Here is a 21,867-nt window from a genome sequence, read left to right as displayed (position 1 = left end):
AATTGATAAATTAATGTGACAATTCCTTAAGCATAGCTCTTTTAGAATATTACATTTTCAAAATGTTTTAGTAAAAACATCACTGTGTTAATGATCACAAATAGTTAATGCTCATATACTGCATTTTGAATGTAAAATCTTATAAATATAATCATATATAAAATATCATATATAAAATATCATATATAAAAATAAGAAACACATAGGAGCATTTACTTGTATATTATTTTAATGTATAATAGTACATGTTATACAAATAATAAAATGGACACATAAAGTAAAATGTCTGCTATTACAAAAATCTTAATACATTTTAATGGAACAAGGGAATGGACCATTTAGTTTATGTGATTGGTATTCATAAACTTAAACATATTTTCATTTTTTTTTTCTTGTTCCATTAAAATTTATACAAAATGTTTTATTAAGCTCTAGTTTAAATCATTTAAAGTTTCTAGTTTAAATCATTTACAATTCTTAATCCATCTAAATCATCTAAAGATTATTTCATTTAATTTGAGGGAATTTTACTATACAATTGATATTCTTAAATCTTAAAAAGAAGGCTCAACATTTTTTGAGTGTACTTACATGTTTTTTGTTGTTTAAATGTAAATTTGCATATACATATTTTTAACATTTTAAAGTAAAATGTAAATGCGAGCTGGATGTATAATTACATAATTTATTTACACAAAAGAGAATTAAAATGTATGTAAAATCATAAAAAAATATGGTAATGTACCTGCAAATATACTTTTTTTTTAGGTAGTAAAAAAAATAGGTAGTAAGCAGTAATATTTCAATACTTCAACAGTCTTACAAAATGTCTTGAGATACTTGATGAATAACAAAAGATGATGGATGAATGAAGTGTAAATTAAGGTGTGGCATTTATGAAGGTGTGACTTGTCCATTAGAGATCAAAGAGCCCACTTAACCTTTAAAGTGTACAGGTGTTAGGACGGCCCCCTCTGGACCAAGGTGGGCAGGTATAAATAGTAGTTACTCTCAGTTCTTGGTCAGTAGCACAAGGAGCAGTAAAACAACATCCAGCTTGACCTACAGAGTCCTAACAGAATTACATTCTACAAGTGATAATCAAAAGATCCTTGAAAGCCATGTGGATGGACTGCATTGGTAAGTATTATTGTTTTTAATTATTTCTTTTTTAGATTTTAATTTCCTGGAATAATTATTTATCTTGTGCCTTAATAAAAACATTTATTTTTACTCTTACAGCTCAAGATGGAAACTCACAGGCCAGTAAGATTGCAGGCCGCAGGAAGAGAACAAGTTTCTCCAAAGAGCACTTGGAACTACTTAAAATGGCTTTCAGAGTGGACCCCTACCCTGGTATTAGTGTCAGGGAAAGTCTATCTCAAGCCACTGGCCTACCCGAGTCACGGATTCAGGTATGTAAAGAACAATACAGATAACAAACAGTTTTAAAAAAAGTATAAAAATGTTTGTAACACATCAACATTCTAACATAATTGTTTTGTTTTTTTCCAGGTGTGGTTCCAGAACAAGAGAGCCAGAACCCAAAAGAACAGAGCCACTTGGACCTCACCACAGCTAGACAGTACCTCTCCTCTGCCCAGCCCTTTCCTACCCCCTCACATGGCTAGTGTTGGAGTCAGTGGCCAACAGAGAGGCAATCAAGAGTCATCCTTCAACATTCAGATGTCTCAAACGTCTCCTCAGCACTTTACTTTTCCTCCAAGTGACTACAGCACACCTGCCATTAAGCCTCGACAAAACAGGTTGATGGGAACCAGCTCTTGTTCTCCCTCTGATCTGCAAGCAATTGCAGACAGCTGGAGCTCTGGAGGAAGCACACAGAGCTCTCCTGAGTCTACATGGAGTCTCCCAGTACAGAGTTTTGGGAATTCCTACGAGGACGAGAGTCATTTCTTCCTCTACCCACCACCTCCTTATCCTCATGGAAGTACCAGTGTTGGGTGTGTTAGTGGCCTGGAGTCACTTCCGACTTCTCCTGCCTCTACTGATTCTGCATTTTGGGATATGGGATCTTTGCCAGACATCGACTGTGGAAGCCCATGGAACTGCATCGCTGAGGAGCAGCCTGTGGCCCCACTTCCAGATCTGTCCTCTCAGAATCTGGAGGATGTCCTTGGGGAAATGGAGCCAGCCTGGTGGAACTTCAATGGCCAGATGGATCTAAAGTAATCTAGCAAACATCCATAACCTAAAGGAGACAAACACTGTTTTAACATGGGGTTTAACTTGAGGGATAGGATTCTTTCTTTTTGAACTGTATTATATGGAAAGCATGGTATTGTGCAAGTGCTGGTTACAGAGCAATATCAGATATCCACATTGGACATTTAATTACATTGGTTATTTAATGGACTTTATTTATTTAAAATTTCTACCAAGGAATAGATTGTAAACAGTAGCCCACGGTTGCACCAAATAGTAACTTATTGTAAACATTAGCCTAAGGTTGCACCAAAAAGTAACTTATTTATTTTTAATGCTCTTTTTAAGGTATTACAGTGCAGTTGGGATATTTATTTACATTTAATGAAGCTCACACCACCTATACTGTCACTTTGTAAAATAACTGATATTTATTTGAAATAAAATGTTAAAATGTATGTTTGTTGTTGTTGAATTCTTTGATTCCGATGCGTTGGGAATCGACAGTCAACATTAAACGTTTAGAGTTGATTCCCATGAGTGGAATATTAAGGGCCTTCCGGACATGTCTGGGCATATTACATTGATAATATACAGAGTGACATTCTTCCCTACTATATAGTAGGCAAAAAACAGTACAAAAGAAGTATGTCCGAATTCAAGGTAGGCTACTCATAAAAGAGTAGGCAAAAAGTATCCGAATGACCTACTTTTTCAGGCGAGATTCTGAAGTGTGTCTACGATGGATACTTTTTCCCACTAGGCCACGGGAGAGGATTTGTGAATGGCAGTGAAGCAATATAGGCTAACAGATGCTTGTAGGTCACATGATAAGACAACATGGCAAATGTTCTACACACACTCTATAAAACATACTTTTTATGTTTTAATTAGGCTACTTTAAAATAATTAGCCTACCTCAAGAGAGTAAGTGATTTCAGACACAGCCTCAGTAATTTGGAGATTTGGATTCAGTTCAGTGTTTTTTTATTCTCTTCAGCAAAAAGAGTCGTTTTATGTGAGTAAAATTTGTTCACTGATTGAGTCGATAAGTTTCTCTGTAGGTTACACAATTACGCCAGTAGGGAGGAGTCTTTTATTCGCTCAAAATATCTATTAATTAAAAAAAAATCAGATTCACTCAGAAGATTAATTGAGAAATCAATAATAGTATCTCGACTCCATTTACGGCATTTCCCAACACTGTTCGACATTTCCATTTTACATCAAAGACCGCATCACGAGTTTATGGTTTTCTGTTGCTGAACAACTTGTTCTAACATTCGGTTTTTACAAGTATCATAAAATCAACATCTAGGCATAATAATCAAGGAAAAGTCTTTTGTATGCGGAACGGTGTAACACGGATCGTTCTTTCCAGGGTCCTTTTTGACAAGACAGACTCTGTCGAACGTAACCACTTCCGCCTCTCACCGGAAGCGCATAGCGCTACACACGTGTAAACAGTGGAGAGAGAATCACGTTGTGCGCCTGATATGATACCATGATTTAACATCTTGAATTCTGCGATTATATGTGCAGCGGATTGAAATAAACAGCAACCGCACAAAGGTGAGCCTTTATTTTCCATGCCTAAAAGTGACTGCTTTGATGATGATTTAAAGAAAAACGTGTTTATTCCTCAATTGTTCCAACGTAAAATACCTGAAATTAAATTACAGTAGATAACCATTTTGTCCAAATCGACCAATTCTGTACGTTGTTCATGCATGTTTTATTCTAATTGCTAGTTGTTTGGAGGTTACCAGTGGGTTTGACTGTAGCACGATTCAATGTGTGTAACGTTAGTTTATAGGGGTGTAACAATATATCTCAATACAAATATACAACAATATGTATCATGGATAGTGACACTGTATTGTGTATAGTTCACCCAAAATGAAAATTATTGTGTGAGAAAAAATTAAAGTTTTCAGAGTTTTAGTGTCAGCACTACATTAAACTACTATTTATAATGTTGAATATAATGTATAATAATGCAATGGGTGAATATTTGTGGGTCCTGATAATGCCAAATGTCTTATGTTACCAGTAAAAAGTGGCCTACATTATTTTAAATATATCTAGTCAGTGACATAGTGCAAGCTTATTCGTCTAAAATAATTCTATATTTTCAGCTTCAGAATCATGAGTATTTTTATCCCTGTCACCATTGTCCGGTGCATTAGGTTACCAGAACCAAGTCCAAGCCTATTCATTTACACCCACAATGTAATATCAAATTTACCATTTTAATCAACAGTACATTTTTTTGTTACATTTTGCCATATGTCAATATTGTATCATGAGTTCAGTATCTTGATGTGTATCAAATCGTGACATGAGGGTATCGTTACACCCCTGGTAGTTTATTCTGTCTTTAAATCCAGTGTATTATTCACAACCATTGTGTTATAGATATGTGTAGGAAGTAAAGTCTTACTGATTCTGGATGTTCTGTAGGTATGGTTTGACTTTGACTTGTCAGACTTAAAATTACCAGAGAATATCAATATGCAATGTAAAAACTGCAGCTGTCACCCGGCAGCTGTTCTTGCCTGGCTTTCCACTGAGGTTAAGCAGGGTTTAGGTAGTCAATATCTGGATGGGAGACATCTATATCATTCTATGAAGTCAAATAAAGATCATTGCTGATAATCTGTCTTATCTCCTGAAGAGCAAAGATGGAGAAGAAAGAACAGAAGCGGCACCAGCATAAGCACAGTGGGCCCAAAGCACTGAAGAAGAACAGAAAGAAGGAGCATGGCACTGAACCAGAGCAGGATGAGCGCAAGAGGAACCCACGAGCGTTTAGTGTTAAGTCAGCTGTGCGCATGGCAAAAACCTTCCATAGGTCAGTGCTCAGAAAGCTTCATTCAACATTACCCATCTTCCACTGATTTTTCCACTTTATCCTATTAATGAGTGAAATATTTTCATATTATTCCTTTGCCATTCCCTTTGTTCTAATAACATTCACTCATTTTTAAAGTAAAATTATTTGTCCCTTCTACTTTATTTTGTAGGGCTCAGGATATTAAAACAAAGAAACATCACATTCCCCTGGTAGACCGGACCCCTCTGGAGCCCCCGCCTATTGTTATAGTGGTGATGGGACCTCCAAAAGTGGGCAAAAGCACCCTTATTCGATGCTTGATCAAAAACTTCACGCGGCAGAAGCTTTCTGACATCTGTGGACCCGTGACTATAGTTTCTGGTCAGTTTTGTAATGCATAATAAAAAAGCGTATGTCAAATATTTTCCATTTACACTTGATATTAACATCCACCTTGGGTGTCACATGTCAAAAATCAAATGTCACAGTTGTGGTAAGATTAAAACTGATGTATACTTCAGAGCAACAGCGTACTGACTTTTCCAGACAGAATCAATAAGCTGTGAGGTGACTTTTTCTCTTGTAAATGTTTATAGGAAAGAAACGCCGCCTGACCTTCATTGAGTGCAACAATGACATCAACACCATGATTGATTTGGCAAAGGTTGCTGACTTGGTGAGTGCAAGCCTGCATCATTTCAATTTCAATATAATTTTAAATATAATTTATTCATGTTATGGTAAAGCTGAATTTTCAGCATCGTTACTCCAGTCTTCAGTGTCACATGATCCTTCAGAAATCATTCTAATATGGTGATTTGGTGATGTTAAAAACAGGTGTGATGTTTAATATTTTCGTAGATACCATGATCACTTTTTTCAGGATTCTTTGGTGAATAGAAAGTTTAAAAGAACATTTAATTTGTAACATAAATGCTTTTTAGCGCAATTTTCCAACGGACAAAATTGCGATTGTTAACTCATGATTTCTGTTCTGTCTGTGCGCACCAATCTTGCACTTCTATCTCCTCCTCAACCAGACCACCTAGAGACTTCGGGTTTTCGGCATTATGTTAAGGAAGGTCTAATCTCGGGAACGCACAAAAAAAACAAAAAACAAAAAAAACATAAAAAGATTTACTATCTCTTAGTGTTGTGATCCCATGACGTCAGAAAATTGCGCTAAAACACTCACTGAGTTTTTATTACTTGTTTTGTTACTTTTGACCAATTTAATGCAGCTTCGTTGAAATATTAATTTCTTTAAAAAAAAAAACATTTGAAAGGTAGTGTACATGTTGACTCAGTACTAATCTAGATAACTAGTAGCCTCAAAAGTCTGGTTTTATTTGAATGTTAGACTGTATTATTACTTAATTGTCATGTTTTCCAGTAATGCAGCACTGATATTTTGACTTTATTAGGTTCTGATGCTGATTGATGCAAGTTTTGGCTTTGAAATGGAGACCTTTGAGTTCCTGAATATTTGCCAAGTTCATGGCTTCCCCCGGATCATGGGGGTCCTCACACATTTGGACACCTTCAAGGACAACAAGAGACTTCGAAAAACAAAAAAACGCCTCAAACACAGATTCTGGACTGAAGTTTTCCAGGTACGTCAACAACCCGGCATATAACTGACATATCTTTTAAAGAGAACTGTCTTGTGTCTGAATATAAAAGTCTTGCAGGGTGCCAAGCTCTTTTACCTGTCTGGAATGGTGTATGGAGAGTACCAGACACAGGAAGTTAAGAACCTTGGGCGGTTCATCTCCGTCATGAAGTTCAGGCCTCTTGTCTGGCAGACTTCTCACCCCTATGTGTTAGCTGACCGGTGAGTGACCTGAAGAAAATGTTTCTTTTATTTATTATCTTTCTAAGCATTTGCTGCATTTAACAGCCAATGATTTGTTTGTTTGTTTTTCCGAATAGTATGGAGGATCTTACTGATCCTGAGGCTATAAGGTTAAATCCCAAATGTGACAGAACCGTCTCTCTGTACGGCTACCTGCGTGGGACTTTTTTGAAGAATAAATGTCAGGTCCACATTCCTGGTGAGCTGTCATTAATGTTTGCAAAATTCTTTTTTGTAAACAAGTTTTGCTTCAGGAACCAGATTTTACATTGTACGTGTGGCAACCCAATATTTTATTTTTTACAAAATTGAATTTGGACTATTTCATGCTCTTGTCAGCCAATAATTTTCTGCACAAACCACACTGTGGTCAGTGAAACAGTTTGCTGTAAGTGAACATGCATTTAATGTAATTTGGGGCATATTTCTTTTTACTTTTACAGTTTTGTTCATGGTTTTTAAGGAAGAGAGCAAGTTCACAACCTGTCCATTTGGCATCTGGTTCCTTTGACTAACTTTAAGCAATTGACAGATGAATTTGCACTAAATGTTTGATTGGACACACATCCTTTGATGTCAGCAGCAAAATATAGACTCTTGAAAGCATTTTTGTCTACTCTCGTTTAAAAGTTAATACACTTAACCTATCGGTTATTTACCGTGGGGTAATTAATACTTTTTAAAATTTGAAATAAATAAATAAATACTTTTATTCAGCAAGGACACATTAAATTGAGTGACAGTGACAGTAGACTTTTACATTGTTACAAAATATTTATATTTTAACTGTACTTTTGAACTAACTTTTCATCAAAAAAAATCCTAAAAATATTAAGGAATTCTTATTATACACATATATTTCCTCAAAGATATTTAGCAGCACTGTTTTCAACATTGATGATGATAATAAATGTTTCTTGAGCACCAAATCAGCATATTATAATAATATTATAATACATTTGTAATAATATTTTACAATATTTATGTTTTTACTGTATTATTTATCAAATAAATGCAGACTTTCTGCTGAGCATAAGAAACTTATTTTATAAAAATTAAAAAAATCTTACCGACCCCAAACATTAGTGTATTCATTTTGTTATGCTAACTATGCAATATTATATGGTTGAAAACTACTGATAAATGTTGCAGGTGTGGGGGACTTCTCTGTGGCTGATGTTAGCTTCCTGCCGGACCCTTGCCCTCTCCCGGAAGCGATTAAGAAGAGAGCACTGAACGTAAAGGAACGTTTATTGTATGCCCCCATGGCTGGCGTTGGGGGATTGGTGTATGATAAGGATGCCGTCTACATCGATATGCCTTGTGGACATGCCAACAAGCAGCAGGTCAGATTTCAGTCACATCACGTCCCCGTGACAGCGTTACCTACAGTTGATTTAATACCAGATGCAATAATGTCTGCAGTTTACAGGGCAGTCACAGCTTATTACACCAAGTGGCACTTTTTACGCTCAATTTTGTTCCATCAGCGAATGTGACCTTGACGTTTGAAGACGATTTGTGATCTGATGGATATTAAGTGTTTTAATGGTGTGAGAAATGTGTTTCCCAGGAGGAGGTGCGGCCCACCACTGAACTCGTTCAGTCTCTTATTGGAACACAAGCCACTTTGGATGTAAAAATGGCTGCCAGCAAAGTGTCACTTTTCACAGGAACTGCTGCACTAACACCGGAGGAGGTTCAGGAAAATGGGTACGATTTGCTAATTAAAATTATTGTATTGCAAACAGTCATTGTAATGTATCTTACATTATCTTACAAAAACTTATTTTTTTGAATGCATTCACTGAACTAATCAACAGGAAGCAGAACCCTATGGAAAGCCTTGAATGGGATGAAAAAGCACAGAGAGAGAGGAGGAGAGCTGTCTTTGCTGATCAAGATGAGGAAGATGATGATGATGATGATGATGAAGGTGATGAGGAGGAAATGAGTGAAGAAGAAGAGGATGATGAAGAAGAAGAGGGTGAGGAAAATGAAGAGGGGGTGGCAACACTGAAAAAGCCAGATAAGACCGCAATGGAGGCGGCAGCTCCTCCTGTGAAGAAACAGAAAGTTGAGGAGCGTGCAGAGATGCCTGTGTTTGCTGATAGTGACGATGAACTGGAAAAGAGTGAAGGAGAGGAAACTGAAGATGATGAAAGTGATGATGAGGAGATGAAAGAAGGGGAGCCTGCAAAAAAAAGCTCAGGTCCAGACTCTGGTCTCTGCTCAGAGGAAGATGATGATGAGGACGATGAGGAAGATGACGAGGATGATGATGATGAGGAGGAGGAAGATGGAGATGAGATTGTAAAATCAAAGATGTCCTCCAAGCATCTAGAGGAAGAAGAGAAAGACATGGAGGATGCAGAGATGGGTTATGAAACTGCAGGTACTTTGTTACTAAATAAAATGTCCCAAATAATCCAAACATTAGATTTTATTATTTGTTTTCAAGTGATCTTAATTTAATTTATTCAGATTTAGGAATTCTAAATTAAATCATTGTTCACTTTGTCATACCCTAAGCTGCCTTTACTTATTTCCCCTTAAAATTTTAAATTTAAAATTCCCCTTTTTGCCTGTTTTTATTATTATTGAATTTTACTGCTCTGAAATCCCCTTTTGAACATGTTGAATGTATTTTTTTTTTATGTGGATGTTTATGTTGAAGGAGCACTACGATGGAAGGAAGGTTTGGCCGAGAAAGCAACAGAGGCATATTTAAGACAACAGCGTGCAGCTCCAAACCTGCGCAAGCTAGTGTATGGCACAGGTGAGTTATGAGTACTGACATTTAATTCACTCCCTGAAAAAAGGCATAACATGAGGATCAGCATTAATTTTCATAAAGTGCATAAACCGCTAGTGCCAACCTGTAATGTATCTGATAATTGTATGTTTCTCAGTGGCGGAGGAGGGAGAGGAGGATTCTAATGATGAAGAAGAGCTGGGCGGTTTATTTAAAGTCAGCCGTCCAGAGAAGAGTAAGAAAGTACGAGCGGATGCGATGGACTGCTCTCGCTTTCAGCCAGACAGCAGCCATGACTGGGATCAGGAGGAGGTGAGAGGCAGCATAAAAACACATGTGCATATGCATTCAAATGTATTTGCATAATGAATTTAAATGTGCCGTTTGTTGTCCATGTCTTGTTTTCTTAAGATTTGTGTCTTTTCAGATGCTTGCATCTATCAGGGACTGTTTTGTGACTGGAAAATGGGAGGAGGATAAAGATGCTTCAACGCTGCTTAAGGAAGATGGTAAGAAAACTTAATGCACCAGATATCATCAGCAGCTGATGATTCTGGGCAGTTCTCTGCCATAAGGGTGTTATAAGTACCGGTACTTTGGCACTTGGTCAATACTAATGCAAAAATGTTTACGATACAGAATTTACTACAGTATGTATTAATTTATGTCTTAGGTGAACCAGGACAAAATATCAGATTTATGAGATAAAAAAAAAAAAAATAGGCCTTGCAGTGTAAATGCAGATTATTTGACCTGCCACTGTTTAGTATGTAATTAATATTAATAAAAATAGTATTGATTGAACTCAATTATTGCTTTTAAATGTAGTATCTAATATTATTTATATTAATGCAAAATGTTTAAGTAATATTGGCCTGGTTTTTACAAACAGGGCTTAGATTAAAGGTATAGCGGAGGATTTTCACGAATTTTAGAAAAGAACCGCCCTCTCCACTTTTTGAAAAAATGCACATGCGCAACACTCTACCTGCTCCCGAGAAGGAACGCCTATTAAACGTGTGCACGAGAGAGCAAATTGAGATGTTTACCGTGTCTATGCGGTGCGTGACTTGTGCCAGGGCTAGCATCGCTAATCATAGCTTACATTAGCTTTTACTAGCAGTGATTTTAAATGGATTTCTCCAAATAGCATGCCACACTTTACCTGTCGAGTAGAAACTTCGCGACTGAGGCATCAGTGGGAAGCCCAACCTGTGTTTTGAGCGCACGCCATTGTGTGAATGAATCTCCCAAAAACACTCTGGTCTTGTTTCTATCTTCTGCGGCCTTTCTCTTCTTCTCATACACCTCGTAGACTTTTTTTCTCTTGCGACCCTCAGCCATTTTCAAAGGAATGGCTGAAACCGTAGCTCACCACAAATATACGCCTGAAAGTGCGCATGCGCAGAAAGCGAAAACTACCTAGGAACGAGCACGTACGACGGCCTTACATAAACATATCAAAAGAATGATTGACACTTAGGAGGACCAATAGTCTTGATGATCCACCCAGAAAAAGAAAATCCTCCGCAATACCTTTAAGTAGTTAAATTTAAGGACATTTAAAGACCCCCTGTGGTGAAAATAAAGTATTTAATGTTGTTTATATGTCTGTGTGGTGTTTTTAATATGCTTTAAGACAAACCCTGTGCAAAGTCATAAGTCAACACCATTGCTGAGTATTTTCTCCTTAAAACTGCAGTGAACCCTGCAGTTCAAGGGTCTGAACTGTTTTTGAGACAGTCTCAAAAAACGCTGCTGTTTCTGACGTCACAAACTACCTTGTAACCAATCACATCAGTGTGCGGGTGGGCTTTAGCATATCTTTAACGGCGAACTAGCAGAGGAGTCTTGAGAAAAGCCAGGTTATCCCGGTATATTTTTCTGTTGATATGAAAAATCGTGTACAATTAGCAATATAGCTGGTGAATTATGTATATGATGTATATTTCGGAGTTATAATGAATTATGTGCCTTTCTCCACTGACATTCTAAATTGTTCAAAGCACTCTTTTACTCATTTTGGTGATCAAAATGAGTTTTAAGGAATAAGTAGCTGTAGCATTTATAAATGTGCCTTTGAAAAAACATTACTGTGTGGTGTGCATCTTGAGACAAAACAATGGCATTGACATATTTTATGATATGCTAAAGCCTGCCCGCACATTGATGTGACGATTGGTTACAAGGTAGTTTGTGACGTCAGAAACATCAGCGTTTTTGAGACTGTCTTTGGTTCACTGCAGTTTTAAGGAGAAAATACTCAGCAATATTTTAAAGGTCCCGTTCTTCGTGATCCCATGTTTCAAACTTTAGTTAGTGTGTAATGTTGTTGTTAGAGTATAAATAATATCTGTAAAATTCTAAAGCTCAAAGTTCAATTCCAAGCGAGATATTTTATTTAACAGAAGTCGACTACATCGAACGGCCCGTTTGGACTACATCCCTCTACTTCCTTCTTTAATGACGTCATTAAAACCGTTTTTTGACTAACCTCCGCCCACAGGAATGCTCCCTCAACTCTACCGAAATTCGTTTATGTACTTGCGCACTTCTAATAACTTACTGTGTTTACTCAGCTCTTACGGTGATTTTCTGAAGTAAAACTGACGCTTCATCTTTTGTGTGATGTACAATAAACTTTATTAAACTCATCAGTATGTTTGATAATCATTCAGACAGCAGACTTGTAGGCTATTAATAAATAATGGATACATACAAGCAGATGACAAATACGTTATAATAACCGTAATTAAACTACTAAACTATACCTGTTTCATCTCTATACAGCACTCTGACTCTGTAGGCATTATTGTCCGACTCGAAATGAACGCCGTTACTGAGAGTTTCTGATATTATCATCATTCCGTGAGATGAAATTGTCCTGAGAGTCTGAGCGCGAGCTCATGAAGCTCCGCCCCCTGTGTCGTCCAGCAGCAGCTTATTTGCATTTTAAGGGCACACACTAAAACAGCGCGTTTTTCTGAGCCCCAAAAATGACAATTTAAAGGTGCTGTAAGCGATTCCGGGAGACGTTACTTCTTGTTGACATTCGAATTGTCAAACAAAACGGAGGCTAGCTAGACCCTCCCTCCTCCTCATCCCGTCTCCTCCCCTCCCTTCCGACATAAAGGAAAGTCCAAATAGTCACAACAAACAAAGTTAAGTTTTACTGATACTTCATTCAATGAGTAATGTCGCCAAGTTAGATAAATGCTTTTATATATTGCAGAACAGAATGCAGAAAAAGAGAAACATTATCTTAAAATCGTCTCGCCACCTGAGGTTATAACTATAGCTCCCATACAAGGACGCAATAATAGCACGATAACGTTCGCGTTTCCCAGTGAGCATAAACATCGGCGGCGGCGTAAACAAATTTAGTCAAAGTTGTCAATAGCCTATAAATGAACATTCAAATTCATAACAAACAGTGGATGAAAACAATCATTCACACAAATTGTCGCCCTACTGTGAATTTGCTTGATCATTTACAATAGAGATTGATCGCTGCTAGAAACATACATGTTGTATTCACCAAAGTTAACGCTGACTGCATAGATCTAGCTAATTACATCCTTGTGTTGGTTTAGTGAACATGAACGTCAGTTTAGAAAGAAAAATGGATTTACCTGTTCTGCAAAAACAGAGCAACTATGTCGGATTGGAAGCCCTTCTGCCGGCGGAGTTCTCGCCACCTTTTAAAGGTTTTTCCGATGTAAATTCGGGACTTCGTGCGTTCCTTATCCTTGTCCCTCTTCTTTGCAATTTGTTCATCGGAACGTCGTCTCTTTGGTCGTGTGTCGGCCATAATTCAAACTTCCCTCTTCATGCTTCTCTGTTCTCTCTCCTCCACACCCCCTTCACGTGCACGCGCACTAACCCCCCAAACCCCACCCTCCAATACTTCTTGTCGGTTATTGGCTAGAACTCTGTTTATTATGTTTCGTGGTGCGGGTGAGCCTAGTTTGTTTTTGTTGCCGTTTGTGGAGCCTGTGGTGTCTAGAGAGACCGCGTTTTTTTACAGTGTGTTCAGGGGACAGGCAGCTAGCGGATAGTGAGGAGATGTTTGCTGGTTGCGACAAAAAATGTTTTGGCCTAAAAAACGCATTGCATCACTTACAGCACCTTTAAACATGCTGTAAAAAATGATCTGTTGGGTATTTTGAGCTGAAACTTCACATACACACTCTGGGGACATCAGAGACTTATTTTACATCTTGTGAAAAGGGGCATAATACGGGACCTTTAAGATATGTCAGTGCAAGTTGCTTTTAGTTAAAACAGCCCAAACATGCATTTTAGTCCGGGACCAGCTTAAGCCTTGTCTGTGAAATTTGAAACTAGAAATTTTACTGGTTTTGATATTGACTACTGAGATTTTGGTACTGTGACATCCATATTATATAATTTATTTAATCTCTCTTGTCTTTCTAGATGAACTCTATGGAGATTTTGAAGATTTGGAAACGGGAGAAGTTCACAAATCAAAAGCTGGGAATAAAGACCAAGCTGAGGTATTAAAATCAAACTAGTTTTAAAGCATTATCTTCTGATTGTATCTGACATGTTTTTGTGGTGCCTATTTATTTATTGCATTTTTAATTTAAACACAGGGAGAGAATGATGGTGGTGATGATGATGATGATGATGATGAAGAGGAGGAGGCTCCCCAAGTGAAACTTGATGATGCTGAAGTTCAAAAGAACAAGCGTTTGGAGAAGAAGAGGCGGTTGAAGGAGAGGTTCAATACACAATATGATGATGGCGACGCCACATACTTTGATGACCTGAAGGAGGAGATGCAGAAACAGGCTGAGGTCAGAGGTCAAAGTTGAGTCAGACACAGTCAGCCTTCTTGTAGAGGAGAGCAAGAATAAGTGTAACATTAAATTTTTTGTTCCAGTGCTACAAACCTGTATGCATTTCTTTGTGTCTGTGAAACAAAAGAGGATATTTTGTAAAATGCCCCAGTGGTTTTAATTATTTTTTTATTTTTTATTATATACAATGAAAGTCAGTAGGGTCCAGTGATGTTTTTTTATCTAGTTGACTTTCACTGTATTGAAAACATTCTTCAAAATATCTTTTGTGCTCCACGGAGGAAAGCCATACAGATTATGTAGGTTATGTATGTACAGTATGTATGTATATAAAAGTGAATAATTTAAATTTTTGGGTGAAAAACTCTTTTAATTGAGAATTTCTATCATACTGACTCTCGCCTTCGTGTTGTAGCTGAACAAGCAAGAGTTCGAAGACATGGATGATGAAGTTCGAGTTCAGTACGAGGGCTTCAGGCCAGGCATGTACGTTCGTGTGGAGATCCCTGCTTTACCTTGTGAATTCGTCACCAACTTTGACCCCCACTATCCTGTCATCCTTGGCGGTTTGGGAGCGAGTGAGGGCAATGTAGGCTACTTGCAGGTAAGTCTATTTGTAGCAGACAATTGGATATTTTACAAGTTCTAGTGTAGTCGATAACCTTGTGAATAAAGTGAAGAACACCTGATGCAACTCCAAGCCAAATGTCATTACAAGGCAGGACTTGGTAAAAGATTCCAGTCCTTTCTTTATCTCCTCCACACAGATGCGTCTGAAGAAACACCGCTGGCACCATCGTATCTTGAAAACCCGTGACCCTCTTATCCTATCTTTGGGCTGGAGGCGCTTTCAGACCATTCCCCTCTACTACATCGAGGACCACAACGGGCGTCACCGCCTGCTCAAATACACACCTGAACACATGCACTGCGGTGCCACCATCTGGGGTGAGAGACAAACCATACACATACCTCTCCGGTATTGGAAATGTAACTGTATATGCTCATTCTCGTGCTGCTTCAGCTCTGCTTGAGCGGCCAGTGTAATACAGAACACATACTGCATCTGTGTTTGTCATCTTTTCACCACAAGTTGTAAGCGGAGAACAGAGGATACTATGTTATAGTGCGTTGGTAAACATAATTCCATCTCTGCAAACAATATGCGTTACTCTACACTGCACAAAACTCTGCATTTGAACAGTCAATAGCAAATACTTTAACAAATAATAAAACATACTTACAGGCAAATAAAGTGCTTTTGCTTATTGTGCAAGCTTATTGTGTATTTATGGATTATTAACCATCAAATTATTGACTGATGTGAATTTTAATAATGCTGCATCTGTAATATTTTATTTAAAATAATTAAATAATATATGTAATATAATAATGAATACATTTAAAAACAAATAATATTATTTAATTTTGCCTAGGGCAACTCTATGCCCATACATTTTCAGTTTGATTATAAATTGTAGAGTTTTAATATTGTCCATTTTATGGATTATTGGCCATGAAGATGATTATCAGCATATAAGAATTTTAATATTGGGGCATCCACAATTATAAAAATAATACTTTTTTTGTGTCTATTGCAACTCCATGCCATGTTCTTTATGTAGGCCTCGCATCTAAAACAAAATGTGAATCATTTAGCAGCATCAAAAACTCAGAAACATGCAATGCTGCGACTGTTTGAGCAGTTCTGCACAAGCTTGCTGACAGTTTGATTGTTCGATTAGTTGTGAAGCTCTACTCTGTCTCTCACTTCTCATTCTTGTCATTTCATGCACATTCCATCATTCTACTCTTCTCTAGGACCTATAACACCCCAGGGTACAGGCTTCCTGGCCGTGCAGACGGTCGGAGGTATCAAGGTAAGACACCAGCATATGATGACAGCACAGGAGCAGCCTGGGTCACAGCTTCAGTCCAACAAAGGCTTCCCTTTTCTCTTGGACTCATCCCATCTTATTTCCCCTCAGGCCAGTTTCCGCATTGCTGCCACAGGAGTGGTTCTGGACCTGGACAAATCTGTTACTATTGTGAAGAAGCTCAAACTGATTGGATACCCTTATAAAATCTTTAAGAACACCTGCTTTATCCAGGTAGGGAGTCCTGCAGTGTCAGGAGTTTCTCCGCAATGTAGCGGCACAGCACACCAGGGAGCTGTAATAAAATACTCCTCATCCTCTCTCAGAATAATTGGACCCTCTTATGTTTGGTCTTTTTTCCGACTCTAAGGGAATGTTTAACACCGTCCTGGAGGTTGCGAAGTTTGAGGGTGCGTCCGTCCGCACAGTCAGTGGCATTAAAGGGCAGATAAAGAAAGCCTTGCGCACCCCACCCGGCGCCTTAAGAGCCACGTTTGAGGACAGACTACTGATGAGTGGTGAGTCAGACTTATTTCTGTTTATAAATGTTTTTGTTGCCTCAGTCAGTTTTTTACCAGTATTTATTCATTTGAATTTGTATATAATGAGCTGTGCTTTGGGAGTTTTATCAATGTGCTTTATTTATCAGAAAAGTCTATGATTGTAATGACTCCCAAGAAGCTCTGTTGTACATAAACAACCACCTTGTTAAAATGGAGGGTATTATTGCTGATTATTATGCTCCTCTCTGGAGAGACGGGCATGTGGAAAATCTTCCAGTGAGGCAGTTTGCGGATTCGAGGCTTATTAGGTCTACTGCATCTTTTATTAGATGATGATTTGTTTATATTAGGGCTGCGAAATTAATCAGAATAAAAAATCTGAATCCCTTTATGGCCGTGTGATTATTAAACCGCAAAAGCCTGTGATTTAATTAAAATATGAAAAAACACTGTGTTTCAAAGTGAAGGTGCATTATTCTGCTACACACAGTTTACTCCAAGCAAAGGCAAAACACTCACGTTTCGCATAATTCCAAACGTTTTGGCTGCTACTAAGTATTATACAAATCTAATAACATGACCCCAGGTCACAGAAAAGGAGCACAGTAGAAAATCTTCAGCTATACATAGAAATGTCTTTCTACACTGTTGTAAATGATTTTGAAAGAAATGTTTATTTGATCAAAAATACAGTAAAACAGTAAATTGTGAATTTTTTTTTTTTTTTTTAAGAATAACTGTTCTATTTTTATTTATTCTAAAATGTAATTCTTATGATGACAAAGCTGAAATTTTAGCATCATTACTCCAGTCTTCAGGGTCACATGATCCTTTAGAAATCATTCTGATATGCTGATTTGGTGCTCAAGAAACATTTCTAATTATTATTAATGTTGAAAACAGTGGTGCTGCTTAATACTTTTCTAGAAACCGTAATATATTTTTCTCTCAGGGTTCTTTGATGAATGGCAAATTCAAAAGAACAGCATTTATTCGAAATAGGAATCATTTTAAATGTTTTTACTGTCACCTTTGAACAAATTAATGCATGCTTGCTGAATAAAAGCATTCATTTTCTTACTAATTTCCTTCCTCACTATTAAAATCTTACTGACCCACATCTTTAGAATGACAGTGTATATAATATAACAACTTAAGTTAAAAAAATAATAAGGGAAAATGGAAATAAGAGAAAATGGAACAGAAATCCACTTTGGTGGTTAGGAAATGCACTGGTTCAATGACTTGTTGACATGTTTATCATATTTGCAATTCAAAACATATATTTTGTAAAATTTAAGTAATATTAATAAAATATATACAATATTGCAATAATATTTGCAATGTTATTGTTTTCATCAAATAGTGCAGTCCTCAAATTTTTATGAATGTGTGTCTTTAGATATTGTGTTTCTGCGCTCCTGGTATCCGGTCTCGGTTCCTCAGCTGTATAATCCAGTGACATCTCTACTAATGCCGGTTGGACAAAAGGACACATGGGGAGGTATGAGGACCCTCGGACAGCTTAAATACGACCTGGGCATCCGCAATAAACCCAACCAGGACTCACTGTACAAGGTAAGCCTTCTTCCAGAAATGTTAAGTCACCAGTTAGTTGTTGTTATGATTGTTTGCTGTTGTACTCTTCATCTTCAACCCTGTCCTTGAATCCCACAGCCGGTTGTGAGGCAAGTTCGACACTTCAACCCCCTCCACATTCCCAAAGAGCTGCATAAGGCCCTCCCCTTCAAAAGCAAATCCAAACAGATGCAGGCCAAAGGCAAGACGCCACGGGACCTGCAGAGACCGGCTGTCATACGAGAGCCCCATGAGAAAAAGGTGAGAGCCGCCTGACTCGTCCATCTCTGTTTTACATATGTCATGCCTTTGTGAGCTTTTTTTACTGTCATTATACTAAGACGGTTTTAATATCCACTATTAGTCTAAAGTTAATCCACCAAAGAAACCTCCAGAGTGCTGGCTGCGAAATATCATATTTCTTTAATCCGTGTCCCTGGCAAATACCAAGACAGCTTGCTGGCCAATTTCTTTACCAATCCCCTTTGAAATCCGCTCGTCTGAAAGATGACACGGGGGGGTTACATTTTTAATCAATTTCTTTTTCTACTCCTGTTTCCAAGATATGGAAGGCATTGATGTGAGAAAGTAATAAAGAGTTTTTAATCATTGTCATCTTTTAATCTGCTAGACTTTTTTTTAATCATTCCATTAGAGGTTGGTGTATTAATTCTTACAACTAAAAGGTTTTATTCAGTTACAAAACTGTAATTACTAGGACAAGACGCTCAAAGGAATACAAGGTTAAGAGCCCATGACTTTCAAATTCTTTTATCACTCTCAATGCAACCTGCTGTCTTTTTGTGAGATTTCTGGCCCATTAACCATTCAAGGAATACAAATAAATACTAAAAATAAAGAAAGGAAAACAAGTGTTGACATTATAGGAAATCAGCTTGAAGGCACCTAAAAGCACACTTATTTTTATTGTGAGGTTCATGGCTTTTGTAATAGTGATCACGTCAATCATTGTTAATTAATATTTGCTATTGCATTCATTAATGTTAATAAATTGAATTTGTTTTAAAAAACGCTACCAAAAAGATCCATAATGCATCAAAAAAAGTAAATGGCAAGTTGTGACATTGTAGGAAATCAACTTGAAGGCATTAAAGCACACTTATTTTTAATTATTATTAGGGCCCAAGCCCTGAAAGTGTAACTAAAGGCACCAGGGTGGCGGTGCCACCGGCTTGGGCCCGCAATCGCTGCTCGCAGCTATATTATTATTATTATTATTATTTATTTATTGTTTTTGCTTGTTTTTTTATTGTGCGGTTCAGGGCTTCTGTAATAGTGATCACGTCTGTGGTTAAAGAGCGAAGGTAGTTGAGATAAAAGGTCTAACATCATGTTTACTTGGTTTGATATTTTGTTTTCTAATGCAGTGAAGTTCATGTTTTGTTAAGAGTGACTTATGTGGTATGTTGTCATGTTTTACCCTTAAGGGCTCATGTCTCAGTTTATTAATAAAACCTCTAAACCTTTTCCACCAGGTGGCAGCGTTGATTCAGGCTCTGAGCTCAGTCTACGCATACAAGAATAAGAAGGCGAAAGCAGAACAGAACACCAAGCACAAAGAATTCCTGAAACAGAAAGAGAAAGAGGATGCAGAGAGGCAGAAAAGGCTGAAAGAGGAGAGAAAGAAAACCTACCGTGCAATGGGACAAAAAGAGAAGAAGAAACTCAAATCCAGTCTGAAGGGAGCATCCAAGGACAATTGAGTCTACCTCAACTCGCACCTGATTCTGTTAGACTGTGACTCCAGGCCCATCGGATCACGCTCTTATTTAGACAGTTCTTATTTAGACACAATTTGATTCTCACACCAGCTGCTGTTTCTAAGCTGGCTCAAGAGTTGAGATGATGACACCGTGTGAGACCGGAATATGGGTATCGTTGAAGTCTAAAAGATACAATCTCACCATAAACAAGAACAATAGAACTGCCTGGTGAAACTGAAAGGATTTTCTATAAATAAATAAAAATATGGTAACACTTTACAATAAGGTTCAATTAACATAAGTTAATGCATTAGGTATAATAAACTAACAGTGAACATTTTTACAGCATTCATTAATCTAGGTTTTTTTTATTGTTAATTCATGTTTGTTCATAATACATTAACAGAAGTTGATTTGTACAACTTGTTAATGTATTAGTGGATTTATAAATGAACCTACATCAGTAAATACTTTAAAACTATGGTTCATTGTTAATTCACATTTGCTATTGCATTCGCTAATGTTAATAAATGTAATCTTTTTTTAAATGCTGCCAAAAAGATCCATAATGCATCAAAAAAGGTAAATTGCAATTTCTTTCTGATATCTACCACAGTCACGTGAAACCGCTTATACTTGTGTTATTATATATTTTTTTTTTCAATAAAAATCCATTGGAAAACGGGTAAGGAAATGATGTTTGTTTCATATAAAAGAGTGGGATGCTTGTCAACATTCAGTGTAATCAGCTTGTAATGAATTATTTAGCAGGGGATGGAGGTGCCTACTCGTTGGCCCTTAAATTTTATCCTGTGAGGTCTGGTTTTAACAGCCTTGTTTTTTTTAGCCATTAGTGAGTTGGTGTGATTTTGTGCTTTTTTGTTGTTGTCAGACCTAATCATCTGCCTGCTGCTGAGCAGTTTTTTGTTTTTCTCGCAAAGCAAAACGGCAGGTTGATGAAAAGCCTATGAATAGCAACTGTACTGCAATTTGTCAGCATCAGGGATTGTATGGACAGATGTTCAATAGTGCGGGGAGTGTCTCCATATGTGCGATTGAGATTTATTGACGGTGGTAATTAAGCATGTGAGGTGTTTCGGTGTCTTTAGAGGAAGAGAATATCAATTAGATGGTCCTGCAAAACTGAGTCTCTCAGAACTAATACATGTCTGTCCTGAACCTGTCTCCAGTCGGTAGCAATTAACCACACGGTTTTGTTCTTCAAATGTCTTATGCTTGAATTAGCTGGTGAGTGCTAGTCGCACGCGCCAGCCAGACCTTTGACGTATTGAGTTGTATGCTGTTTAGGGCTGGTTTATCTAAAATAGATCATACAGTAATAATAGACTATCATGGAGGAATTAATTGAAGTAATGGCGGTTTCTGTGCACAGCTGCACAGAAAACACTGGGAAAAAATACTTAAATATGTCTCTAATCAGAATCTGTCTAATTATAAGAACACACTATTTCACAGAGATAGCACAGAAAATGAAGCGTACTATAGACCTATACACCAGACCGTGGAAAATCAGATCATTAGTTCCTCTTTATATAAACCTAATACCTTAAACATGATTGTTTTCACACAAACTGGTCTATTTGAGCAAAATAAATATCTTTCTGTTTGACAAGTACCAAAAATGTATAGGTCTTTCTGTGTTTTGTTGGTTTCTCGTGGTTGCTTTTCAGTTGTTTCTGGCTGAGATTGTGTGATAGCCCATTCTGTTGAAGGAAAGCTGATTGGAGAG

The 21,867-nt window shown here is 37.4% G+C and overlaps 2 protein-coding genes across 2 annotated transcripts; both read left to right on the top strand.

Annotated features, from left to right (window-relative positions):
- Positions 1 to 1,024: 1,024 nt before the first annotated feature.
- On the top strand, positions 1,025 to 2,766 carry mxtx2 (mix-type homeobox gene 2). Its single transcript, XM_081392596.1, has 3 exons — positions 1,025 to 1,140; positions 1,243 to 1,415; positions 1,516 to 2,766. The coding sequence occupies exons 1-3, from the start codon at positions 1,122 to 1,124 to the stop codon at positions 2,191 to 2,193; spliced, it is 870 nt and encodes a 289-aa protein (XP_081248722.1). The 5' UTR covers positions 1,025 to 1,121; the 3' UTR covers positions 2,194 to 2,766.
- Positions 2,767 to 3,536: 770 nt separating this feature from the next.
- bms1 (BMS1 ribosome biogenesis factor) lies at positions 3,537 to 20,808 on the top strand. The gene is made up of 23 exons (XM_081392474.1): positions 3,537 to 3,738; positions 4,844 to 5,020; positions 5,193 to 5,383; positions 5,599 to 5,678; positions 6,427 to 6,615; positions 6,694 to 6,836; positions 6,935 to 7,056; positions 8,010 to 8,203; positions 8,431 to 8,570; positions 8,681 to 9,252; positions 9,535 to 9,636; positions 9,770 to 9,924; positions 10,040 to 10,121; positions 14,050 to 14,129; positions 14,229 to 14,432; positions 14,851 to 15,039; positions 15,203 to 15,383; positions 16,257 to 16,315; positions 16,424 to 16,546; positions 16,683 to 16,830; positions 18,218 to 18,393; positions 18,493 to 18,654; positions 19,890 to 20,808. The coding sequence occupies exons 2-23, from the start codon at positions 4,851 to 4,853 to the stop codon at positions 20,115 to 20,117; spliced, it is 3,690 nt and encodes a 1,229-aa protein (XP_081248600.1). The 5' UTR covers positions 3,537 to 3,738; positions 4,844 to 4,850; the 3' UTR covers positions 20,118 to 20,808.
- Positions 20,809 to 21,867: the final 1,059 nt, after the last annotated feature.

This window comes from Scardinius erythrophthalmus (assembly GCF_964197995.2).
Source record: "Scardinius erythrophthalmus genome assembly, chromosome: 18".
NCBI classification, from domain to species: domain Eukaryota; kingdom Metazoa; phylum Chordata; class Actinopteri; order Cypriniformes; family Leuciscidae; genus Scardinius; species Scardinius erythrophthalmus.
Note: the sequence above shows the minus strand (reverse complement) of the source record. Positions and strands in the feature narration are given on the sequence as shown.

Excerpts from the sequence above, each read along its gene's own strand:
- mxtx2 (XM_081392596.1), top strand. Across the intron at positions 1,416-1,515 it reads TACCCGAGTCACGGATTCAG|GTGTGGTTCCAGAACAAGAG; the intron begins GTATGTAAAGAA and ends GTTTTTTTCCAG.
- bms1 (XM_081392474.1), top strand. The coding sequence starts at position 4,851 with ATGGAGAAGAAAGAACAGAAGCGGCACCAGCATAAGCACAGTGGGCCC. Across the intron at positions 5,679-6,426 it reads TGGCAAAGGTTGCTGACTTG|GTTCTGATGCTGATTGATGC; the intron begins GTGAGTGCAAGC and ends TGACTTTATTAG. Across the intron at positions 6,616-6,693 it reads TCTGGACTGAAGTTTTCCAG|GGTGCCAAGCTCTTTTACCT; the intron begins GTACGTCAACAA and ends AAAGTCTTGCAG.